The 26,792-nt window shown below is 35.0% G+C and overlaps 4 protein-coding genes across 4 annotated transcripts; 2 read left to right on the top strand and 2 right to left on the bottom strand.

Moving 5' to 3' along the window:
* The first annotated feature begins 853 nt into the window (after window positions 1-853).
* On the top strand, window positions 854-5,934 carry LOC110682052 (ribonucleoside-diphosphate reductase large subunit-like). The gene is made up of 15 exons (XM_021858267.1): window positions 854-1,604; window positions 1,710-1,771; window positions 1,864-1,951; window positions 2,436-2,699; window positions 2,808-3,048; window positions 3,135-3,211; window positions 3,369-3,539; window positions 3,657-3,749; window positions 3,852-4,001; window positions 4,104-4,355; window positions 4,437-4,556; window positions 4,666-4,868; window positions 4,958-5,107; window positions 5,196-5,427; window positions 5,522-5,934. Exons 1-15 carry the CDS (start codon window positions 1,377-1,379, stop codon window positions 5,636-5,638), a joined length of 2,448 nt encoding a protein of 815 aa, XP_021713959.1. The 5' UTR covers window positions 854-1,376; the 3' UTR covers window positions 5,639-5,934.
* A 2,746-nt stretch (window positions 5,935-8,680) lies between these two features.
* Window positions 8,681-12,266, top strand: LOC110682050 (ethylene-responsive transcription factor ERF113-like). The gene is made up of 2 exons (XM_021858266.1): window positions 8,681-9,189; window positions 11,343-12,266. The coding sequence occupies exons 1-2, from the start codon at window positions 8,778-8,780 to the stop codon at window positions 12,047-12,049; spliced, it is 1,119 nt and encodes a 372-aa protein (XP_021713958.1). The 5' UTR covers window positions 8,681-8,777; the 3' UTR covers window positions 12,050-12,266.
* Window positions 12,267-15,200: 2,934 nt separating this feature from the next.
* LOC110682049 (probable mannitol dehydrogenase) lies at window positions 15,201-18,317 on the bottom strand. Its single transcript, XM_021858265.1, has 5 exons — window positions 18,145-18,317; window positions 16,790-16,903; window positions 16,062-16,575; window positions 15,695-15,848; window positions 15,201-15,598 (listed from the first exon to the last, which is right to left on the bottom strand). The coding sequence occupies exons 1-5, from the start codon at window positions 18,240-18,242 to the stop codon at window positions 15,390-15,392; spliced, it is 1,089 nt and encodes a 362-aa protein (XP_021713957.1). The 5' UTR covers window positions 18,243-18,317; the 3' UTR covers window positions 15,201-15,389.
* Window positions 18,318-20,840: 2,523 nt separating this feature from the next.
* LOC110682048 (protein MAIN-LIKE 1-like) lies at window positions 20,841-22,780 on the bottom strand. The gene is made up of 3 exons (XM_021858264.1): window positions 21,613-22,780; window positions 21,107-21,532; window positions 20,841-21,023 (listed from the first exon to the last, which is right to left on the bottom strand). The coding sequence occupies exons 1-3, from the start codon at window positions 22,363-22,365 to the stop codon at window positions 20,883-20,885; spliced, it is 1,320 nt and encodes a 439-aa protein (XP_021713956.1). The 5' UTR covers window positions 22,366-22,780; the 3' UTR covers window positions 20,841-20,882.
* Between the last annotated feature and the right edge of the window lie 4,012 nt (window positions 22,781-26,792).

Here is a 26,792-nt window from a genome sequence, read left to right as displayed (position 1 = left end):
AGTTCAATTAGCTCTAATAAATTTAATTAAGTTCTTAATTTATTTTTCTCATAAAATATTCAGTTCAGCTTCATTAAGTACAGTTTAGTTCAGCTAATCAGAACAAACCCTTATTTTTGACAAAATTAACTAAAATATGTTTGAATAAAGTCTAGGCAAAATATATTAAAATAATTTTTTTTTCTGTTCCTAAATTGTAACACAATAGGAAAAAAATGAACATAATTTAATTTAGTAATATGTATATATATAAAATTAATTTAGTAATATATATATATATATAATATAGTGTTAATTAGGTATTAATATAAAATTTCATATTGAAAGTGAGGGTTAGCTCTCCTTCCGATTTGGAATCAATTCTCATCACTTGCCGGCTATCTAAACACCAAAAAATATATAAATTTCATAACATAAAAAGGATTTACAAAAGAAGTAATTGATATATGAAGTAAGATAATTTTACAAAAAAAAAAATAAAAAATGGCTTTAATATGTTGACCTTATCTTTCATTCATGAAATTTGAAAAATACTCCAAAAATTTTATAAGATAAGTTCTTTGAATAAAAAGGGCTACTAAAGTTCAATTTAACTTGCAAAGTTGCAATATCATTTTATAGTTTTGAAATTTGAATAAAAAACACTACCTTTGTTATATTTTTATTCTATACATTTTAAATTTTACAGTTTTTTAATGCAAAATCTTAATTATGACTAAAAAAAATAAAATATGACTAAAAAAAATAAAAACAATGATATCTTTAAAATAGACCAAACAAAAACTTCTATATAATATATGTTTTATTAATATCAATTTATAATAGTGATATTATAATATTATAAAATCAAGGATTTAAAAATTGACTCAAACTTACAATATATATGGTCAATCAAATTCATGTTGGAGGAAGTATTAAATTAAAAAAATAAAAACCGCCAAAGATCAGCGGGAAACCAATCCCAAAAATCAAAATCACGGCCAACAAAAGCAATAAATTAAAGCGAAAGGTCCCCTACAAATTCGATATTCCCCCCAAATTAATCAATTACTCAACCACTCCACTCTTCCACTCACATGAACCCGCTATTTCAGATTTTTCAATTTAAATGAAAAAATTGCTCAACAAGTTTTCCCCAATTTTGGCGCCAATTTTTCAAATCTCAAATTAATTTCACCGCAATTAGACAATATTCTACGAGGGAAAATCGAAACCCTAATCCCCAAATATTTCCAAATCCCGCCTCCTTTTTTCTACCCTCTTTTCCTATTTATTCTTTACTGGGTTATCCATTTTTCTTGCGCACAACCTGTTCGACGAAATTCCTCTGAGAACAAAACCAAAAAATAAACTAACTTAGAAAAGGGAGGAAGAAGATGTATGTAGTGAAGAGAGATGGGCGTCAAGAGACGGTTCATTTCGATAAGATTACTGCGAGGTTGAAGAAGTTGAGTTATGGTCTCAGTGTAGATCATTGTGACCCTGTTCTTGTTTCCCAGAAAGTTTGTGCTGGGGTTTATAAGGGTGTTACTACTAGTCAACTTGATGAATTAGCCGCTGAAACTGCTGCTGCTATGACTGCTAATCATCCTGATTATGCTTCTGTGAGTTTTCTAATTTTATTTTTCTGGGGTTTGCTTTAATTGATTGATTGTGTTTTCGGGTTCGATTTCGGTGTTTGATTTGGTTTGATGTTGTTGTTGTTGTAGTTGGCGGCACGGATTGTTGTTTCGAATTTGCATAAGAAAACTAAGAAGTCATTCTCTGAGACGTAAGTGGTGTTATAATGTTATGATTTGTTTTTATAATTGGAATTTAGATTGTTGAGGTTTTTTAATTGGATTAATTGTGATGTTGATGTAGGATTAAGGAGATGTACACTCATTTTAATGAGAGGTCTGGATTGAAGGCTCCTTTGGTTGCTGATGATGTGTATGATATTATCATGAAGGTATTTCTTCAGCGCGATTTTATATCATTTGATGTATTTGACTGCAATGTTTAACCTAACTGAATCCGATTTTGTATTGTGTTTTTTGGTTGATGGTTCGATGTCGTGTTTATGTTATATGTCATGCGGTGTTTATGTTATATGTACATGTATTGTGTTGTCATTGATATATATTATTTGAAGTTTGATCTAATATAAGTGTTTACATTGTTCACTAATTAGCATAATTAAGCAAATTATCATGTACGGAGTAACATTTTTTCCTTCAGTCAATGAAACTTTGTTACTGCTTCAGATCTAACAAGAGAAATGATCTTAGCACAGCGTGATATAGGATAGAAATTTAATACAAGTAAATTAGAACCAAAAAATAGTCTAATGAGCTAAATTAGTATAATGATTAGAAACTTGTGAATGAAAATTTTGTTGTTAATTTTGTATTGAGACTGGTGAAATGATGAATGGTTGTAATTTTGTATTGTAGAATGCTGCTCAGTTGGACAGTGAGATAATCTATGACAGGGACTTTGACTATGATTTCTTTGGTTTCAAAACCCTCGAGAGATCATATCTCCTGAAGGTTCAAGGGACGGTTGTGGAGAGACCGCAGCACATGCTGATGAGGGTTGCTGTTGGGATCCACAAGGATGATATCGAATCGGCCATCAAGACGTACCACTTGATGTCCCAAAGGTGGTTCACCCATGCTTCTCCAACTCTCTTCAATGCGGGCACACCAAGGCCTCAAGTATGTGATATTTATAAGTTTATTAGTACTGTTTTATGGCTTTAATATTTTATTTCCTGCAATTATTGTTAATAGAATATTAACCTTGGTTGTTTATGGAAATGTCAGTTGAGTAGCTGCTTCCTTATCAACATGAAAGATGATAGCATTGAAGGGATATATGATACTCTGAAGGAGTGTGCTGTTATCAGCAAATCTGCTGGAGGTATTGGGGTTTCTGTGCACAACATCCGTGCCACTGGAAGTTATATACGTGGTACTAATGGGACATCAAATGGCATTGTCCCTATGCTGCGGGTGTTTAATGATACTGCACGATATGTTGACCAGGGAGGGGGGAAGAGAAAAGGTTCAATACTGTCTTTACATCTCATTTTAATCAATTTCCTTTTTGTGTAGGGCATGTTATCTCATAGTATGTATCCCTTTATGTAGGTGCTTTTGCGATATACCTTGAACCCTGGCATGCTGATATATTCGAGTTCCTAGACTTAAGGAAGAATCATGGGAAGGTGTGTTCAGTCATTGTGCTTATTAGCAATTTATTGAAATCATAGATATATGTTATATCAGTAACCTACCTGTTGCTGTGAGAAATATTGATATTGCATTATCTTTTAGGAGTTAATGTGCCTCCTTGTAATATAAATTTACGTTTTCTGTTTTCAGGATGAGCAGCGTGCTCGTGATCTCTTCTATGCTCTCTGGGTACCAGATCTTTTTATGAAACGAGTTCAAAATGATAAATTGTGGTCCTTGTTTTGTCCTAATGAGGCTCCAGGTCTTGCTGACTGCTGGGGTAAAGAATTTGAAAACCTCTACCTAAAATATGAAGAAGAGGTAACATATCCTTTTTTTAAGAGGGTTGTTTGCATTGCAATTTAGTGATGGGTTATATACTTGTATATTTAAATAATGATTTTTGCTGATTTTTTGCATGTATATCTTCTCAACCAGGGTAAAGCAAAGAAGGCTGTTAGAGCTCAAATTTTGTGGTTTGAGATACTGAAGGCTCAAATTGAAACAGGAACTCCTTACATGCTGTTCAAGGTAAGATATGTTCCTAATCAGAAAGTTATAACTGTTAAGATATTGCAACATACCTTTCCTTATGGTTTGCTTTTAACCAACTGTTATGTTTTGCAATTTTAGGATCATTGTAACCGGAAGAGTAACCAGCAGAACCTTGGCACTATTAAGTCTTCAAACCTGTGCACTGAGATTATTGAATACACCAGTCCAACAGAAACTGCTGTGTGTAACTTGGCATCTATTGCTCTTCCACGATATGTGAGGGAGAAGGTAATAATAGTTCATTTTATGACCACCCACCTTTCTATTATGCAAAAGCTTTTAACTGTTTTTTTCCCTCTCTTGATAATTAAACTTCACATTTCTGTGCAGGGGATTCCTTCTGAGTCTCAGCCTTCTAAACTTGTTGGAAGTTTGGGTTATAAAAATCGCTACTTTGATTTTGATAAATTAGCTGAGGTTGTTGAAGTTGTTACCACAAACTTAAACAAAATTATTGATGTGAATTATTACCCTGTTGAAACTGCAAGGAGATCAAACATGAGACACAGGCCAATTGGAATCGGAGTCCAAGGCCTTGCAGATACTTTCATTTTGCTTGGCATGCCTTTTGACTCAGCAGAGGTAACATTCTTAAATCTTCAACATTCCTTGCAAACATGATGCAAATTCTTATCCCTCTCAATTGTTTTTTGTGAATTGCAGGCCCAGCAGTTGAACAAAGACATATTCGAGACCATATACTATCATGCTCTTAAAACATCTTGTAAGTTGGCTGCAAAAGAAGGCACCTATGAGACATACCCGGGATGCCCTGTCAGCAATGTATGACTGGAAATTGAAAGCATTTTTAGTTGGCTGTGATGAATTCCTTTATTTACAAAGCTCCAATTGCATTTTCTAAAAGCTTATGGTCATTGTTTGCATTACACAGGGTATTCTTCAACCAGATATGTGGGGTGTTACTCCCTCAGACCGGTGGGATTGGAGTGCTCTTAGGGAAATGATAGCTAAGGATGGTATTAGAAATTCACTTCTTGTGGCTCCTATGCCAACTGCGTCAACAAGCCAGATTCTCGGAAATAATGAGTGCTTTGAACCATACACCTCCAACATATACAGTCGAAGAGTTTTAAGGTTTGTAGTGCTACCTAAGTCATAGGCTCATAGCCTGTCCTATCTGATCCAATTTTATTCTAACCTTAATTTCTTTTTTTTTTGTTCAGTGGTGAATTTGTTGTGGTGAACAAACATCTTCTTAATGATTTGACGGAGATGGGTCTTTGGTCTCCTACGCTGAAGAACCAGATAGTATATGATGATGGTTCTGTTCAGAAAATCCCTGAGATCCCAGCAGACCTGAAAGCTATCTACAAGTATGGATTTTGATTATCCTACAGTATATGAATTCCTCTTTACTTTACTTTCTTTCATTTGGGTGCTGACACTTTAAACCCTTTTCAGGACTGTCTGGGAAATTAAACAAAGAACACTGGTTGATATGGCTGTTGATCGAGGATGTTTCATCGATCAAAGTCAAAGCCTAAATATTCATATGACACAACCCAATTTCGGAAAGTTAACCTCTCTGCACTTCCATGCATGGTCTAAGGGTTTGAAGACAGGCATGTACTATTTAAGGACAAGAGCAGCTGCTGATGCTATCAAGTTCACTGTGGATACTTCCATACTAAATGTATTGCACTATTTTTACCAGTTAATTTGTTGATATATTAGAGTACGTCCCAGTTATCTTTTGCTGACATCTGTTTCTGTGGCACTAAATTTAGGATCCAACCAAGACAGCCGCAGCAGCAGCAGCAGGAGCTGAAGATGACAATTCAAAACTAGCACAGATGGTATGTTCACTGACAAACCGCGATGACTGCTTGGCTTGTGGAAGTTAAAAAGTACATGATCCATGTATGCAACATAAGCGTTTATATTTATCATCAGTGCTTGTCTAGCCTAGTGGCATAATAATCTGTTTAGGCGATACTTGTTGCTTGTTTGAGAAATTCATGTATATTTTGCTGAAAGAACGAATCCGGTCAAAACGACTGAAACAATATAGCTGTCCAAGCTGGGCATCTTTGTATATAAAGTAAGCTTGGGATATGAATGTACTAGTATTGTTCTTGTGCTTATACTATTATCATTATATAGTGGAATGAGAAGAACTTGTGGCTCTCATTTTATTTTATGATTTTCCATATAATTAAGTTACCTATTATTAATTCGAAAGATTTATATGCTTATATGCTTACTAGTAGTACTAGTAGAGGGTGTTTGTTTAGGGGGATAAAAGGGGTGGGACAAGGATAAAAAATAAGGATGGAAGGAATGTAGTGTTTGTTTAGAGGGATGGGGATTATAAGGGGGTTAGGGATAGGGATTAAATCACCCACTTATTTATCCATTTCTATAACTAAGGGGGGTGGTATAAGAGGAAGGGATTATAATGGGTTTTAAAAGACTAAATTACCCTTAATGAAATTGAAAAAAGTAAGGAGAAAGGTAGAAGTTAGTAAGGGTATTTTTATAAATTTATTACTTATTCTTAATTTATCCTTGTCCCACCTATTAATTCTCTATCTTTATCCCCCTTCTTATTCCTCTTATTCCCATCCTTCCAACCAAACGCCCCGGTACTACATAGATTGGTCCCAACTCCCAACATTGAAAAAGGCTACAAAAAAACACCTGTTTTGGGACTTTTGAATAAGCTGTTAAAGTAGAGTAGGGCAAAATCTTATACTTTGTAGGAGCATCTTGAAGGAGAATTATCCTTTTTTTGTGCAGTCATTTTCCAGAATGATCATTTGCTTTTTGTAAATTAATTAGAGCAAGTGCCTAATCAATTTTTAGCTTTTAGGATTGCAACTTACTAAGTAGGCTTGAAAAGTTTTGATACATCTAAAGGTGTTATCAACTTATCATGTTGCAAAGGTGGATTAGTTTCAGTTCCTCTATTTTAAATATCACATAAATTTTACTAAATTTAAAGAGTACATTGCGTGCATGTTGATCTAATACGAGTATAAATCTAAAGCGAAATTAAGTTCTTAAAATCAATCACGTGTATATATATTTTTTCTTAAAAAACTCAGAGCGAATCTAGTAAGTATGTATAATAAGCCCACATGAAAAAATACACTATACATTATACAAATTAAAAAAAGGTATGTATAGGTTCGAGAAAGTATTTGACTCTAATAGAAAAGCGAATTTATATTTTGGTAGTGAAACGGTACAAAAATGTTCACATCATAGATACAGAGAACTGAAGGAGGGACCATAAAAGTTTAGAGTTTGGATGTCGGTTCCTAACGTGCATTGGTTTGCTGCTTAATCAGGTTTCGTCACTCTCTCTGGTCTGTTAGATGGTTGTAGAGGCCGACCTCTGCCTTAATTTGGAAGAAACAGTTGATGTTAAAAATGTTGACGCTGTTTTGCTTCGTTGACAACTTAACGTTCACACCGTGCCTCCTCTCTTAGCCTCTTATCTTTTTTGACATCTTTCCTTTTTAAAATTAAACATCCACGAGTCAAACTTTGACTTTTTTTAATCACTTTCCTCAATTAACTATGTCAACTCATTTTAATTGTACCATCATGATTTGATTTTTTTATTAATTATGCAATTATAAAATAAAATTGCTAAAATTTAATGTTTAAGGTATTAGCATCCATCCTATGTGATGATGTTAACTTAGGGTCTGTTCTCATTGACTGAACTGAACTGAACTGAGCTGAGCTAAACTGAACCGAATTTCAACGTAAGAGAACAGACCCTTAGTATTCTTATTTTATTGACGCTTTTTATGAAATTTGATACGAATTATTCTTACTTTGATAGTAATTATTAGGAAATTTTGATTTTTACCACCTTCAAATAACGACTTTATTAAATTTACCACCTCAAAAAAAAAAAAGATTTACTTTACCACCTCATAAAAAAATTAAACATCAGTTTTCCCACCTAAGCCTAACTCTGGTGACAGAGGGGCCTGCCATAACAGCTAGTTTTTGAAATTATCCCCAAATTCTCCCGATTTCCCTTTGATTTAAACCTAACTTCTTCATTTTTAGACCAAAGAAATCTAAAGCATTTTTCATAAACACCCATTCAAGCTTATCATAAGCTTTTTCAAGGTCGATCTTCAACACAAACCAACCTCTCTCTTGCCCTTCCTTAGTTTCAAAGAATGTAAGATCTCATTAACCACAATCACATTAGTCTCGGTGCCTCTACCCGGGAGAAAGCTATTTTGATTAGGGGATATCCTAGAGGGCAAGAATACTCTCAATCTATTAGCAATGATTTTTGTCACAATCTTGTAAACCGTATTGCAGAGGCTAATAGGTCTAAATTGGGAAATGGAGGAGGGGTCCGACACTTTGGGAATGATAGCAATCAAGGTCTCATTGATATGCTCAGGAATGGCTTTGGCTTCAAAGATAGCCCTAATGAAAGAGGTGAGGTCATGTTGTAGAAGAAAGGTTGAAAGAACCAAGCTTAGAAATGACATTCCAAATCTCCTTCTGATCAGGGATCTGAGCAATAGCTATTCTAGACCTAGACTCAACAAAGGGTAGGGGGAAGGCATCATGATCAGGGGGAGTCACAAAGGAGGAGGAGAAAAGGCTCACAAAATAATTTTTAGTTTCAACTCCAAATTAACCACTTGCAAAAATAAGCTAGTAGCTAGAAAGCCAAATCCAAGTTGGCCAAGTAAGAACCAAGAAATTCCCTCCAAAATTAAAATAAATAAAAAACTATATTTAAATAATAACTGTAGTATGTATAATACAAGTACAATACTTTTTCTTCCTCTCCAAGCATAATATCCACATTATTATTTTTAATTTTTAAAATTCAATGGCGGCGTCTCAATCTAAATTATTTCGTATATATATACATAAATGTTTGCTAGCCATTTATTACATAAAACCGTCAAAATTATCTAGAAGTTTAGAATTATATTCAGCAGTAGTATTAAATATTAAACACAAAGTTAATTAAATTAAACCCTTTGTTAATTAATGTGTGTATATTTCTCAGAAGAAAAAAAGGTGGCGAAAAGAAGCAAAAGAAATAAAGATGGTAACTCTGAAGAAACAACAAGTATTATTAAAATGAGTAATAATACAAGTAGCTCAATTGAAGAAGAAGAAGGAATGAATATGATGATGAAAGAGATATTAAGTCCAATGATACCGGGTTTTAGTAGGGAAAGAGAAATGCATGAGATGGTTTCTGCTCTTACTCATGTTGTTTCTGGTGCTGCTTCGATGAGTAATGATTATTATAGCCTGTGGTTGTCGTCGTCGTCGTCGTCGGGTTTTGGGGTGAAGAGAAGGCATGGAGATGAAGAGGGTGGATCATATTTGGGTGTTGAAGGAGATGGACGAAGTTTGGTTTCTTCTTCCTATAATCCATATCTTCCACTAAAAGGTACGTCTTTTTAGTACTTATCTTCTAGACTTCACTAAGAATAATCTTTTTTGTTTTTTTAGCGGTGGATTTAAATTTATACTGTTTCTCTTAATTTACTTAAGATTAGGATACTAATATCGCATGAAATTATTAATTGTAATTAAGTTAGATAGATAGATTAATTGACACTACTGAAATAATTTATCATCTGTTCAGTTCAAACATAAATCATATTACGTATATGAATAAGAAAAAAAATTAAAATTATATTCACGTAATATGCACTTTAGATGAAATCTCATACATCCATCTTAAAGTTTTAAAGTTGAAGTAAAAGAGATAATTGTGTTAAAAAGAATATAACATATCAAAGGTTGCTAAGCTAGTTCATACATTAGTAGTGTTCATAAACTAAGTAGTACAAATTTTATTAGATGTACGTATGAAAAAGCTTAATAAAATTATATTAATAATTTATTTTTTTATTTTTTAGAGAAAAACACCTCACATACAACTATACAAGAGATGCAATTTTCGGTGTGACAATCATATATATGCATCATGATATTAGTACAACAGGATGGCATTAGATTTTTAGGTATAATTATGCGTTAATGCATGTGATGCTATCCCTACATCGGCTACCTCTATTAATACTTTTCATGTCATAAAATGCATAATATATAAAATAATTTGTTAAATATACATTTTATTTATTCTAAGAACAGTATAAATATACGGTTGTGAGCAAGAATATTTATAGATTGTAGAACAAACAAACATTAGAACCATTATCTGGTGCCGTAACACGCTAGCTAGCTAAATACCTGTACACAGTACGTATATAGTACACCATTAATCCATATTTTACATAAACCCTTTAAAATTTGTATAAATTAATTATTTAAGTATTCATTATGTAACGTCTAAGACATTAAACGCGTGAGTTTATCGTAAGGAATATTTTTAAAATAAACGATTAATAATATAATAATAGAAATAAATAAATAAAGTGCCACGAAATAATATTGTATTGATGCTATTACATACATGCATTGTACGGAGTAGTAAACTAATTAATAATATATTGTGTATTACTTTATGCATCACAAATTGGGATAATGCATGCTGTCTTGTCCATTTGCTAGAGTGATCCACTGTATTGTGTTCACAATATATGCTAAATGACTAATTTCCGTGTTCCAAATTCAAGTGGATATATACTTTTAATTTAATTTGTACTATAGTTGAATAATAATAATATTCAACTAAGATTCTTAGTACTTCATAATTAGTACAGCAAAACCTTAAACACGGTGCATAGAAATTGTCATGTTTTAAGGATATAAAAAAGTCCTCATGTTGTTCTATTGATTGTGGCTTGCCGACCTCTTTCAATATGTTTCATTTGTAACCATCAACCTATCTACGTAGTATATGGAAACACTTTGAATTTAGAACACTATTTTATGAATGTAGGGTACGGTTTCGAGAATATATCTTACTAGAATACTAGGTACCAGTATGAATATGTGATTATCGTATATAAATAAGTTTTTTTTTAATTCTCTGCATTGTATCACGAGTATGAGAAACTAATAGTATTATCACTCTAAAAAATGTGTTTGATTGCTATTATGTACAAAGCATAAGTGTTTGAATGTCCAATATCTAGACTTTGCAATATTAGTGTTTAGATAATTGGTTCGGCTAAGCTGTATTAATAGAACGCTATAAACTATAATGACTTCAACGATACATTCTAATTAGCCTAACAAAAATCCCTGACATTAATAAAAATCTCACTTCCTCTTTAACTTGAATACTTTATCAATTAAACTAGTTATTTGAACACTATTCAACACACTTAGGGTTTGTTCTCTTACGTTGAAATTCAGCTCAGCCCAGTTCAGTTCAGTTCAGCTCAGCTCCTAATTTCCTTCTCTTATAAAATATTCAGTTCAGCTCAGCTCAATTCAGTTCAGTTCAGTTCAGCTCAGTTCAGTTCAGTTGAGTTCATTTCAGCTGAGTTCAGTCAACGAGAACAGGCCCTTAGCACATTACCTTGTGCAATTTTGATGAAAATATCCTTTTAGTTTCGAATCTTGTGATGTAACACCACACATACAATGTTAATGAATACGATACTAATATAATTTCTCTACTTGCAGAGGGACCAACAACAACAACTGCAACATTCACATACACTCATCAAAATCCCATTAAAAACGAAGGCACCAACATTACATCACAACAACAAGTTGGAACAGAGCCAAGTAGAAGAAAATACAGGGGAGTTAGACAAAGGCCTTGGGGCAAGTGGGCAGCTGAAATTAGGGACCCTTACAAAGCTGCCCGTGTTTGGTTAGGCACTTTCGACACTGCTGAGGCTGCTGCCCGAGCTTACGACGAAGCTGCCCTTAAATTTAGAGGAAGCAAAGCCAAACTCAATTTCCCTGAAAATGTCACTTTTCAGCATACTCCGGCGAATATTCCGGCGACCCATTTCACCATTTCCAATTCTCCGGCAACCCTTTTTGCTGCTCCTAGAAATTCCGAAGAGTTAGTGCAAAATCAACCATTGGAGTTTTTACAAGAAACAGAGGATTACAAAGATTATATTGATTATTCAAGATTAATTAGTGGTTCATTTGATTCTAATGAAGGTGATTATAGGTCATTAAGTTTATTAGATCAAATGTTAATGTCTTCTTCTTTGTCTTCTCCTCCGCTTCCGCCGCAACAACAGGGTGGTTCCTCTGTTTCATTACCTTCTTCATCAATGTCAACCTCACCATTAGCATATCCTACTGATGAGATTCTTCCACGTGGAAGTCAAAGGAAGATGAAGGAGTCTAAGGATTTATCATATAATTAGTATGTTCAATTATAGTAGACTATAGAGTGTAGAAGTGTTGTAGTAGTTTGTATTGTATTTGTGCTTTGGCTCTGTTTTCCCCTGTTTCTTTCTTTTTTGGGGGCTTTTTTAGGTTTGACTTTGATTAACTCATGGTCAAATATGGAATTATTTTCATGTTTTTTTTTTTCTTGTAATACATAATTAAATACTTAATACACTAGTAGTTTTAAATTGAGGATCGTGTCTTGTCAAAAAGTTTTAAATTGAGGATAATTACTTGGTCCAGAAAAAGTTGTCATGTGTCTCAAGCAATGACGCAATGTTGCAAAGTTGCAATAATGCCATATCCTTAATGCTTACTAATACCAAAAATTTAAGTTTTGCTCATTTTTTTTACTTTTAACATTTTTGCTTTGGTTAAGGATATTTAGTTGAAAAGAGAAATTGGGCATGACTATTCATCAATAGCTATAAGATAAAACTTATTGTTAGCTTCGTCTTCACTTTTGTAATAGTTTTAAAATATTAATTATATATGTGCTTTTTAAATAAAGATATTGATGTTAGAAAGAGCACTTAAGAAGGAAAGAGTTGCTAAACAAAGATGCCTCTTCCAATTCCTCCCATGTATTGAAAATAATGAAAAAGTCTAAATTAACTAAATTCATGACTATAATAAGGATAATTATGGTTATAAATGAAGCGATTATTTTTAGTATTATCTATATAAATAAAAATATTCTTATAATCAACCGAGTACAAATTTAATCCACTGATAGGTTACATAATAATATAATATATGTATGTCCGTAGAATTAATTGAAAAACACTACAACAAAAATAACTACCGCTCCATTCCTTCCATAGGGATATTCTAATTTGCTTTATATGTGGTTTCATATATATGCACATTTTTTTAACCATCTTTAAACTTGTATTTCGTTTATTAGATTTATTAAATACAAGTCATAAAATTTATAAAAGGGGAAAAAAAATCATTACTTATATCACATCATCATCATTAACAACAATAAAGTCTTAGGGCCTGTTCTCTTACGTTGAAATTCAGTTCAGTTCAGCTCCTAATTTCCTTCTCTTATAAAATATTCAGTTCAGTTCAGTGAATGAGAACAGGTCCTTAGTCCTAAAATGATTTGGGGTCGGCTAACATGAATTGTCATAAGGAATCGTACGATATAAAGAAATGGACATAACAAGACTATCATTTAAAAGCGTTTGAAAGAAGGTGAGTGAAGTGAGTAAACGAAAGAGCATTTAAGAAAAGTTAAGTGAATTTTAAATGAAAAACCAAGAAAGTTGAAAACATAAGGTTTGAGAAAGCTTTATCAAAGGAAGACGATACAATTCATAAAACACATTACTTTTATGACATATTCGGGAAAAAAAAAATCTATTGAGTCTTTTACATTATGTATGACGAATTTTGGGACGGGTTTGCTAGGGCCATATTCTGTTCCATGCCCGAAAATGCTAAATGTTATGTGTTGACTTGTTGTCTTTAATTTGTTAAACTAACAAAGAGTAATTGGTTGAGTTGGTTTCGTTAATATATAAAGTATTATGTTGCATTGTAAGTTGTAACTAGTGTTTAAATATCAGAACTAGTAATTTATTTGTTAGTTAAGTGGTGCTAGGTGAGGTTTTGACTTGCAAGTTGTTAGAATGTTAGTCTATGATTCATTTTATTCGAAGGAATAGATTCAGTTGTTTCAAAATTTCAAAGATCATGAATTGTTTAATTTCAAGTGGATAAAAGTTAGATAGTTACAAAGTGTGCCTTAATCAAATTATTCAAACTTATTGTTTAAAAAAAACAAAAATTATTCAAACTTACAAATTGCTCTACGCTGACTCCAGTTGTTTTATTATTAGCTTTGACTTTTGAAAGTTCTGGTAAAGTGGTAAACTATAATTTTTTTTTTTTAAATTTTTGGTCAAATATATATGAAATTTTGTTGTGAAAACCGTGGACATTGTAGGATCACTGCCAAAACTTGGTACTCTATAGTTCATAGGTCAAAGTCAAAGTTGTAGTTCAATGATTTGATACATTAAGCACGTGGGATTACTAGTAAAAAAAGTCGTATAAGAATATTCAATTATCCAGAAATATTTTTTCAAGACTTCATTAAATGTACTTTAAGAACTTTACAATTTACGTAGTATAAACCTTTTTACGGGTCATTTGTTTGGCTTAAATTTCAACATGGCATTAACACTTGAAAGGACAGTAATACACTTTGGGTGAAAGTGGGATTTGGATAAAAGATACTGTACCTATCTTGATCTTCTAACAAAATAGGAAAAAAATTTTATTTGAGGAGGAGAAAGACCTTATCAGGTTAGAACCTCTTGTAAATAAATCCGGTCTAAGTTAATGAGATTGAGGATGGGACCAAATGGTAGAGGAATACCAACGGACCAACCCCAAAAGTGTCTTTAGATAGTACATGGGATTTGATCATTAAATGCTACAACCTCTTGATTGTGAGATACTCCGTATAAATTTTCCACTACATTAAATCTTGTTTGGTAATACTAGTAAAATTTTCCACTACAACCTCATTTGTTGTTTTAATGTTTCTATATAGTGTATTCTCGTATTGATGTCTTACATTTCCGTCAAAAAAGAAATAAATAACATGTACATATTAGTTATCGTCAAAAAATAAAAATAGTATTACATTATATTATTGCAAAACAAGTGTACACCTAAAAATCGACAATTGAAATTGAAAAACAGATTACATGTAATAACCTTGAAGCCTTTAACTTCTTTTCAACTAACTAATACTTGCACTTGACAAATACGAAGTATGTAATTCTAAATTTACTCTCATGTATAAACTCTTAAAAAGATTGAGTTGATTTACCCTATTCTATTCTCAAATGTTCTTCTCATCACACCTTCATCATCCAGGAGTAATCCTAATCACATTTCACACTTCATCGTCCAAGTGTATTCCAATCAAACGTCTTACAAACACCTAGACCGCATTCCTATTATCGCCACATACACACATTATCTAATGTATACGTTTTTAAGTGCACCTAACGATTTAATACTCCATATCAATTTGTAATTTGATCATCGCATACTGAATAGTATGATCAAAAGGCAAAAAAATCACTAACATTGCAAAACTAGTTAAAGATGTTAAAATCACTAACAAAGAAAATTCAGTAGGAACAGACTAGATATAGTTTTCATATCTAACATAAGATAGTTCAAATTTCAAAGACCCAACTTTATTATACTGTTTCAGACTTCTACTAAACCAAGATTTCAACTTGCCTAGCTAACAGGGATTTCATGGCAGAAGTTGAACTGAGACTTTTATGTTTTACAAGCTGATAAGGAATTGCCTATGTCGATCACAAAACGATAGCGCACATCAGACTTTGCAAGGCGTTCCATAGCTGTGTTTATCTCATCCATTTTAATGAGTTCTATGTCTGCAGTGATGTTATGCTTTCCACAGAAGTCTAGCATTTTCTGTGTTTCCTTCAACCCCCCAATATCACTTCCTCCAATAAGTTTTCGACCTGTATATATTGTTCAGAAACAAGCTAAGTAACGAATGTAATGAAAACACCATGTATGTATGTAACCAAAGATACAAGAAACGTTTAGTAGCTTACCAAAAACCAAGGGGAATACAGGAAGCTCCAGGGGTTTGTTTGGGAGACCGACAGTAACAAGCTTCCCATTCAGCTTCAGTAAGCCAAGCAAAGGAAGCAATGAATGCACCGCAGAGACGGTGTCAATAATGAAGTCCATTGTCCCCATTGCATCCTACATGAAAAAAAAAAAAAAAAAAAAAAAATCGAATTTAAAATCCATTGTATATAGGACTGAAAATCTATCACAGTACATATTCGCTTGGAATAAAGTACTGCAAGGATTCCTGATGATCTGAGCAACTAACACTGATACATAAACACAATAACAAAATCCGTGAAATTATAGTAAAAGAGAAAAACAAGGTTAGAAGTAGTAAGCCATTACCTTAATTTTTGCAGCATCAGTGCTGACAAGAAAAGCATCTGCGCCGAGTCTGTTGAGAGCCTCATCCTCTTTAGCAGGGGAGGAACTAATGACAGTAACTTTGAGTCCAAAGGCTTTTCCGAACTTGACAGCAACATGACCAAGACCGCCTAATCCACAAACTCCCAAATGCTTCCCACTGACCGCCATTCCATAATACTTCATAGGACTGTATACTGTGATACCAGCACACAAGAGGGGTGATGCAGCATCAAGAGGCAGATTATCAGGTATGTTGAGTACAAATCGTTGGTTAACAACGATTTTGTCAGAATAACCACCATAAGTCCTCGTCCCATCTTTATCTGTGGCACCGTAGGTGAAAATCATTCGAGGACAGTAGTTCTCCAAGTCTTGCTCACAGGATTCACATTTCTCACAGGAGCCTACAATGACACCGACGCCTACATTCTGTCCAACTCTGAATTTCTTCACGTTTTCCCCAAGTTTTGTGACTATACCCACAATTTCATGCCTAAACAATTCAAGAAAACAATCTAGTGATGATCAGAGCAACAGAAGCTAAGAGACAGCGAAAAAACTACACAAACACCCATCAGCCAGGAAACGAAAATGGATTCAGAAACAGAAAAGAAAATGCACACTTCTAATGGTATGATAGATATTAAGGACATTTACATAAATGGTAAAAATTATTAGAAAGAACAGGATATGTCATAGTAAATTACCCAGGAACAAGGGGATATCTACTGAAACCCCAGTCATTCTTCAAAGAATGCAAGTCAGAATGACAAACTCCACAGAATAAGATTTGAATGCTGACATCTTCAGGACCATTTTCCCTGCAATAGGACATTCATAATCAGTTTCAAAATGCAGGTTTGATCAACAATTTTGTCATATATATTGTTTAACCATTAATATCTAGTTTGATTAACAATGTGATAAGTTTTGGTTAAACATAAAGATCCATTAGTATTATTGTTTAATGAAAGAAGTGCAAGTTTTGAATTTTTTTTTCCAGTGTAATGGGAGTTTTAGGACGGAATGACAACACTATTTTGTGGATGACATCTTAGCTTATTTAGTTATATTTTTTAAAAAAATGTGCTCGGACTATATTAGTAAATACTCGTAGGTAGTAATTTCGATTCAATAAAAATAAGCTTGTTCACAATAATAATTTTAGTTCGTTAAATTTAAACTATGTAAAAATAAAATGAATTGAAAAAAATCACAAAGGTATCAAAAAAATTACAAACAATGAATAAATACGGAGTATCAAATCAAAAAGATATAACATTATAGCATAATAATACAAAAGATACTATATGATAAAGATATGATATATTGATATCTCTAATAACTTCATTGTAGAAACATTACCAAGGGCCTTTCCGTTGATAAACAACTCTGGCTTATGGCTCGATCCTTAATTTCTGTTAAAGGATGTTGACTATAGTTTTTAAGCAACAAATTAAATCAAAAAAATTGTCATAAAATTTTCATTAGCATTTGAGAGAAATGTGCCTATTTTTCTGGCTGTATATTTAATTATTTAATTAATGTTATTGCACAATTAATCACGGTTGAAGATCTTCAAATGAAGTCACAACTCACAACTGAAATGCAAACTGACCAAAAGATCACAAATCACCCACAATCTGAAATATTAAAATAAAAAGCCCTAGTTGATTTTTTTTTTGACAGATCAACTATTGATTTTACTACGGCTTACAAATTTCAATATCATACACGTGTGGTGTGACCGTACCTATAATTTTTTTGATTGAATTGACACCTTTTTACAAATGACTCAATGCATTGAGATTAGATGGTGAAACTTGAACAAGCGACATTAGAGTCACAAGATGAGTTTCTCCTCATCTTTATCAAGAATGAAATACAAGTACGTCACAACTGATTTAACTATGACAATTATAAAACCATCATACAACATATGTCCTAAGGAGTAAGGATATCTCGGGATAATAATAATAAACATGTTGATAGTGCAATTTGAACAACTAATGTAACAATTAAATTCGGAGATAAAGAAAGACAACGATCGAGATGGGATTACCTCCTAGAAAAATGGAAAGGAGAGAGAAAACCAGACGAATCAGAAGCAGCAAAGCCAAAAGCTTTAATTGGGTGCTCTTCTTCCGGTGACTTAGCCATGATAAATACACTACCGAGTACAATCTCTTTCTCTCTCTCTTCTACTAGAATTTTTATTCTTGGAAACTTAGGATAGGTGCATTCATTTATATAGACTACTCCAAGTCTCCAATGAATGTACTGTATGGTCTGTATGACTGTATTTGTTTTGATTTTTTGGCCCATTTTAATGTTTTATGGTCTTTTGTTAAACATCGCCCGCGTTTTTCTACATAAAGCCCACATTTTTTAAAAATTTTGACATTATTGCCCTTGTTTTAATTTTTACCGAAAATAAAAATTTTCACTCACCAAAAATGTGGAGCAGGACTGGATCGCCGAGTGAAACCGAAGAGCCCTCAACGTCGGCTAGATGCACCGGAGAGACGCCGTTGACGCCGGAAAAGGAGGTATGAAGCCATCTAAAACCACGAATTGGCGGCTGGCGTCCTGCCGGGACGCCGTCAACGTAGTGGTGGCGCCTAGCCAGGGCGCCGCCACCGTGGCGATGGCGCCTGGCCAGGACGCCGACACCGTGGCATTGGCGTCTGGCCAAGACGCCGCCACCATGGAAGCGGCGTCCTGGCCAGGCGCCATCGCCACGGTGGCGGCGTCCTGGCTAGACGCCATCGCCACGGTGGCGGCGTCCTGGCTAGGCGCCACTGCATTTATTTTTTATTTTTTTTTTTAATTTAATTTAAAATTTGTTTTTTTTTTTTTTTTTTTGTGTTAAAATTTTTTTTCGTTTTTTTTTTGTTTTATTTTGTTTTGTTTTTAATTGTTTTAAAATGTAATGTAAAATTTTGTGTTTGATTTTTGTGTTTTTGATCGCTATGTTTTTTATGTGTATGTTTTTTTTTTGTTTTTTTTTTTTTTTAATCTAAAGTTTTGTTTATGTTTTTTATTTTTAAAATTTGTTTTTTATTTTTTGAATACTTTTTGTTTATGTTTTTTATTTCTTTGTTTGTTGTTTATATTTTATTATTGTTTTTGCTTTTGTGCTAATGTTGTGTCAAATGTATTAATTTAATCTAATCTTATGTGATTATATTTATATGTTATTGTTGCAGGATTATGGTGGAGACGGAAATGATTATAGTGGGATTTTTGTACACGATGGTCTGTTCGAAGATGCTCAACAAGCGGTTGATTGGGCGAAACATGTTGCAATTAGATCAGGTTTTTGTTTAGTAGTAGCAACTCATAAATCTCAACGGGATGGTAGAATGGATCGCATTTTGAGATGCGACCGTTATCGCAAAAGGGAGGAACGAGATTTCAGTCAAGCGATTCGGTTTGATACAAAGCGGAAAGGTTGTGGGTGTCAGTTCAGAGTAAAGGTTCGACAACAGCAAAGGGGTGACGGTTGGGAAGTGAAGAGTTACGGTAAATGGGGGTATCACAACCATGAGATGATCGCATATGAAGTGGGTCATCGACAGTTAAGTGGCCTAAGTCCTGGTGCGAAACTAATTGTAAAAGAAATGAGTGATGCTCAAGTGAAGCCTGCTAAAATATTAGCATCTGTGTTAGAGAAATTTCCTGAAGACCAGCCAAACCGAAGACACATCTACAACGTCAGACATAAATTGAGGTTTGAACGGTCAGAGGGAAGGAACCCTATCCAGCAGCTTCTACACCAGGCACAAGCACGTGGTTACCTGTACTGGTTTGAATCTGATGAAGACACATCGGAGGTGACTCATTTGTTCCTTGTGCATCCTGATTGTGCTGATATGATTTCGTCTTGGCCATCTGTGATTCTGATCGATTCAACGTACAAGAAAAACAAGTATAAGTTTCCACTGGTTGAGATGGTTGGGATGACTCCAACGAACCAAAACTTTTTCCATATAAAGACAGGATCCCTAACATCATGATGCCGTTCCTGGACGGGTGGAATGATGTGGTTGCAGATGGTAACTGCGGATTTCGGGTTGTGGCTGATGTGTTTCAGATGGGTGAAGACAACTACGGTTTAGTGCGTCAGTTGATGTACAGTGAAATCGCCTCAAACCGAGTTGTTTATCGCCACGTGTACGGACAGGACTTGGATAGGTCTCTGCAGCGTATCCGGTGGGGAGGAGGACGTTGCGGTCAAAATCATTGGTTCGACGCGCCACTTGATCTCTTCGCCGTTGCAAACATCTACAAGTGTGCAGTGATGCATTTCGGCCTTGGTTTGCATGGTGGAGCTTACTATCCATGTACCACGGTTCTGCCTTGGTGTTCGCGTGAGACCGTCACCAGACCGGTAAGAGAGGTTGCTATTGGATTTCTGGGGCCGTCATACAGACATTTCATCCGACTGGACCTGTCACCCAATTTTCCGGTCCCACCGATCATACCAACGTGGTACACCATTCGTACAGCAAGCGTAGAGGGCTGGGATGCGCTATATCATGACCGGGTGCAGCAGTGGAACAATCTAGTTGCCTTTTCTATGTGACCTTCTATTGTTATTGCTATTTAGTTTTCCCATTTAAATGTGAACTTGTATTTAATTTTCGTATGCCCACTAATTACAACTTAAAATAAAAATTATATAAACTAAAAATATAATGTCAAATTCTAAGAACTTAAAATAATAATTATAAGAATAGATAATGTTAACTTTTACAAACAACTAGGAAAATGTTATATAAATGCATAGCCGACATATCAATAATCTCTCTGTGACGCCCACTGCCACTGCTCAAGGGCCCGTTCCAGTTCATCAATAACAGCTCTGCCTGTTGCAGTCGTCATGTTGTCCCTCTCCTCAAAAAGTCTGTGTCCCAACTGCGTCATCTTTCCCATCCACTACACATAACAAAACACATAAAATTCAATAACGACGTATTATATGAAAAAAAACACAACTACAAATGTTTTATGAGACGTACCGCATCCACGGCAGTGGGCGGTGGCACATCATCATCATCGGCGTCGTCGTCGTGGTGGACGTCTCTGATCAACCTCGGGTGCGAGTGCCGGTTGTACCACTCCATGTAGTGCTGGTCACACATGGCAGCCACCCCAGTTGGCGGCCGCTGCAGCTGCTCAATCCATATGCGGGCAACCATTGGAAACTGCTCCCACGTGCCAATCATGCTTGCCGGCCATTGGACGACGTACTCCTTCGACGACGCAGATCGGACGGCCTTACTGGGCCATGCTGGTGGAGGAGGAACAACTTGGACATATCCAAGCTGGCGAAGACAGCGCTGCGGCATGTACGCCTCTACGATCTCACGATACTGAATCAGTCCCGTGTAGAGGGTCCTGGGTACCCTATTACTAGGGTTCTGGCCGAAAGGCATCCAGTTCACCTGCACATTTTTTAAAATAAGTAAGATTCATACAATAAAAACATCAAACTATAAAAGTAGAAATAATTTAAACACTTTACCTCTAATGGGGACATCCTGTCAAGCAATAACCGTATCGATCGCAGGCGGTCAATGGACTTCTTCTCGACACGCGGACTCCACGCACAGGCACGTGGCTGGCCATCCCCAATAGGAACCGGGTCGCGGTGTGGTCGAAACGCCGGGAAATACTCGTATATCCACGTCTGTAACAACGTCATACATCCAGTGATACCTGCCGCATCAGCCCGGCTCGAGAATCCTAACTGGCGATACATGTACGCTAATGTAGCCGACCCCCAAGAAAACTGGCCTACTCTGTCGGGCTCACACGCGTCAACTATGTCGCGTGGCCTGAGCTTGTTTCCGCTCTTATCCGGAAACAAGGTACACCCGAGAAGAAGAAAAACATATGCAGCCAGCTGTGTGTCCTGCGTCCTACGTGAAGTGGGGTGCAAACATCGCTGCAAAACTGCTGCGATCTTAACACCGCCGTGATCCCACACACCAAGTGCCGCTGTGTACAGCGCAGCCCTATCCACCGCCAACAGCTCCGCCAATAAATCTGCCTGATCCGCATCTGTGACAAGAGATGCTCGGTTTCCCTCTACGGGAATCCCAAGGATGGCCTCGACGTCATGCAACATGATCGTCATCTCACCAAACGGAAGGTGGAAAGAGTTCGTGTCCGGCTGCCATCGCTCAACGAAAGCCGTGATCAGCGTCGAGTCAATCCTCTCATGCATGGTGGCAGGAAGGTGGCTCACTCTAGTGCCCCTCAATCGGCCGACCATCTCGCTCTCCTCCGGCCAAGCCTCAGCCCAACTACACAAGAAGTTACAAGTCCTCTCCCGGGTTTGGCATTTCAAAATGCCGCTATCCAAAGCCCGCTCTTGGTCCTCCCAAATACGGGTAGCGATGTGTCCTAGAAAGCTAGGAATCACACTCCCGTCTATAGGTCCCCCAGCCACCTCGCCCCTCACCACCCAAGAATCATTAACGGCCCTCGACCGTTTTCTGCTAACCGCAGACACAGTGGACGCAGATGATGTGCCAGATCTACTAACAAATCTACCATCTCTACCCTTACGCACGTCTACCCTACGCGTCTCATACACATCATCAAGCCTCTGACTGAATGGACCGTAATCATCATATGGTCCACTCTGATCGTCCACATCCTCATCTGCATCCTCCTCCTCCTCCTCCTCATCACCGTCATCATCTTCATCATCCTCAGAATAGTGCACCCGTTCTCTACGAGCCGAGGCCGAAATACCACGGGATCTAACGTGTCTGGGCCCCGAGCTCTCCATTGAGTTGATCGTACTTCTCATAATGTCCATACTCTTCCCAGCCCCAGAACGAAAATACGATGCCTAACACAAAATAACAAAACATGTAATATGCAATATAAACATGTAATATACACATAAAAAAAGTAATTAAAATAAATAAATAAAACAATATACATATGATGGAAAATAAATTAAAAACATTACAAAATATTAACAACCTAAAAATAAAAAAATTAATAACCTAATAAATAAATAAATAAAAAATTGGAAAAATTGGAAAAAAAATTACCCAAAAAAAACAAATTGGAAAAAACAAAGTAAAAAAAAAAATTAAAAAATAAAACGGAAAAACAAAAACAAAAAAAAAGCAAAAAAAAAAATTTGAAAAAATAATTCAAAAAAAAAAATAAAAAAAAATGAAAAAAAAAAAAAATTAGGGTTCCGGCGCCTGTCCCAGACGCCAGAGCCACGGTGGTGGCGCCTGGGCAGGACGCCGGTGCCACGGTGTTGGCGTCTGACGTGGACGCCGCCACCGTGGTACCGGCGCCCTGCCCAGGCGCCACCACCGTGGCTCTGGCGTCTGGGACAGGCGCCGGAGCCGTGGTGTCGGCGTCTGGGCCAAACGCCGCCGCCCAAACACCGCCGTCCAGCCACCAGTCGCCGCCGGGCCACCACCTTTTCCGGTTTTTTTTTTTTTTTTTTTAAAATAAAAAAATTTACAAAAAAAAAAAACATACCTTTCCTCCTCCAAACCCCCTTGCTCCGGCCACCGGTGCCGCCACTTCCTTGCCTTGCCGCCTCGACATTTTGAAAAAATATTTTCGAGAGAGAAAGTGAGACTACAAAGTTAAGAGAAGATGAGAGTGTGTTTTTTACTAGAGTAGAGAAAATATAATTTTAGTTCGAGGGCAAAAGAGTCATTTCACTTTTAATTTGTGGGCTTTATGTGGAGATTTGCGGGCGATGTTTAGCAGTTCACCTTTAAAATACGTATATTAGAACATAAGTATCTTCAATTATATCATGTAAAAATTAAAAAAAAAAAAAAATTAATATTTTTAAGGTGATATTGTAAGGAATCTAAAATATCCCATTTGACTATATTAATTCTTATGGATAATGGAGGATTTGTAGTAAAAAAATTTCAAAGATTAACCGAGGAGGACTGAAGCTTGGAGGAGTATACTAATATTTCGGAGTTAGGTCCTCTTCTTTTGATCTAATCTGTTGTGCTGAAATCTGCATGCTCTGCAATATGTTGGAAGCTCTGCCTATTGACCCCTGCTGTGTTATATTGACCTCTGCTCTGCTATGCCCAGACTCAAAAGAGCAATGCCTTAGGGCCTGTTCATATTTACTTATTTTCAGTTCAGTTCAGTTCAGTTCAGCTCTAATCAGTTTAGTTCAGTTCAGTTCAATTCAGTTCAGTTCAGTTCAGCTCCAATCAGTTCAGTTCAGTTCAGCTCCAATCAGTTTAGCTCAGTTCAGTAAATATGAACATGCCCTTAATCATGGGGTTTTATATTACGAGTATACTTTCTATGTTAATTACATGATTCTATATTATGCTGAATAAATAATATCCAATAAGAAAGCGATACAATTAATACTCAAACTTATGGAGTATTAAAGAGTAAAAAAAGGAAAATGTTTATTTGGGATTTACACATAAAATACATACGCTATCTTTATTCGCATGGAATAACAACTATTATCCTTCTTTTTACTCTTTCATTTATTTTTATCACATGGACAAATTTGACATTTTCAATCTTTTAGTATTTTATGTAAAATCTTGTGTTCATACCAAAATGATGCAATTAAAAAAAAAAAAAAAAAAAAAAAAAAAAAAAAAAAAGGAAGTATTTTATAGTACATGTAAAGGTAAGAATGCGTAGAGTAGAGCGGAAAAATTAGGAAGCTATTTAAGAAGGTGAAGGAAATGCAAAGCGTTAAGCGTTAGTTAGTAAGTAGTGAGTGGGCGGGGCCGAGTGATAAATGATAATGGGTTGGCTCATATTATCACTATCATAAATCATTGATGGTATTGTATTATTTTGTTGGACGTCACACGAACCTTTTATTAGCCCTCATTTAAAGTGTTGAACTACCATGGTGTGCATGGTCCATAAATTGAATGGTTGTGTGAATTTGCAACAAAGAAAGTAAATGGAAACACTTTCTCAAATTAGATGCTTACAAGTGGGTATCATTCTTATCTTGATTTGGATAGACTTTGTGTTTCATGTGTTGTCATGCTTAAATTTTTGGTGTGCATGTGTTGTTATTCATTGCTAAAGATCGAGAGTAATAAGTGATTAATTGTTTTAAAACACATATCTGACATATGATGAAGCCAGTAAAGTTCTATTTTTTAGCTGTTTAGTTGAAATTTGCTTTATTTTGCTCTGCTGACACTTACTTTATTCTGCTGAAAAATGCTATGTTTGCTTAGAAGCTATAAAAGAATAGGGTCTAAGCATATATGTATCTTGCAATATTCGCTTTTAATTACAAATTCAAATGAAGTTAATTGAAATATATTTAGTCAAAACTCTGTATTTCATATGAACTATAAAGTAGACATGTATTGATATTTTTGGTATTTGTTGCACTCAAGAGTCAAGTTTAGAAGTATTCAATTTATGCAATAGCATATTGACAAGTCTTTATGTTTGGATATCAAGTCTTTAACAAAAAAAAAAAAGTTTAAAAGTATTCATATGGAAAATATCAATAATATTCAATTTTGCATTCAATATTGATATTTTTGGTATCGATATCTTGATTTTATGGTAGCATTTTATTAAGAATGTACTCCATAATTATTTAAAATGATATGCATAGGAGATCTTGAGAAGCAATGTGTCATACTATCAGTCTCTCATACTATGTATTCAATATATATTATTCTTTAGTATTTTCTTTCACCTCTATAGTTTATGGTTAAAAGGTTTGAATAACAATTACCATTATAACAATAATAAGTGATGATAAGTGTCAAAATTAATGTCAGAATAATACGTGTATAACAATAAGACGGACTCTAGTTGGACTTGGTATATCCATTTGGATTGGGCCTTTGATGCAAGATTGGGCTTTGAACAGTTCACAATATCAAATCGATTGTGGGCCTGGTCAACATGAATCAACACGAGTACTATCATTTTTTGCAAACTCAAGCTTTCCTGAATTGATTGCACGCTTTTGCATGCCCTTGTCTTTCATGGTTGTTGCTTTAAATATCCTCTTACCTAGCTTTTTTTTTTTTTTGGTCCAAGATAAAGTCAACATATTTTTACAGAGTAAATAATTGTGTAAAATAATTTATAGACTATTTTGTTTTTTCAAGTAGTACACTTTGTATTATAGTATAGTACTCTTTATCTTATTATCTAGCATGTTTCTAATTAAGGTTAATGCACAAAGGGACGTCTGACTAGTAGCTAATATTCAACTTTTATTTGTTTTTCCTCAAAAAATTTTTTTTTTTTTTCTCTTTTACTAATTCTTCATCCCTCATCTCCATGCTCTAACAGGCTAACTCAATGCTTACCCATTTTAAACGAAACTTTTCCATGCTAATGTGACAAACTTAGAAAGAATAAATTTTATGGCTTTTTCTAAGCTATCATGTGTCATCTTCATATTTAATGCTTTTATGGATGTGATATATAAACATGTATTATACTTTGATATGTACATGCATTTAAGGGCATTTTCAATGTTACAACACATCGAGTTTTTCCATTTTTTTTAAAAAAAAAATATTATTATAAAGTCTAAGCTAACCTGATACCACAAATTGATAATTCACGGTGGAATTATGCTTGAACCCAACCCACTCTTTGACTTGTCTCCTATACGTTTTGATATTGTCCACTTTACATTTTGAACCAATTTGACTCGGTTCCTTTTTCATT

This window comes from Chenopodium quinoa, unplaced genomic scaffold (assembly GCF_001683475.1).
Source record: "Chenopodium quinoa cultivar QQ74 unplaced genomic scaffold, ASM168347v1, whole genome shotgun sequence".
Classification (NCBI taxonomy): Eukaryota; Viridiplantae; Streptophyta; class Magnoliopsida; order Caryophyllales; family Amaranthaceae; genus Chenopodium; species Chenopodium quinoa.
The sequence above is the reverse complement of the archived record's forward strand: the minus strand, read 5'-3'. Positions and strand labels throughout refer to the sequence as shown.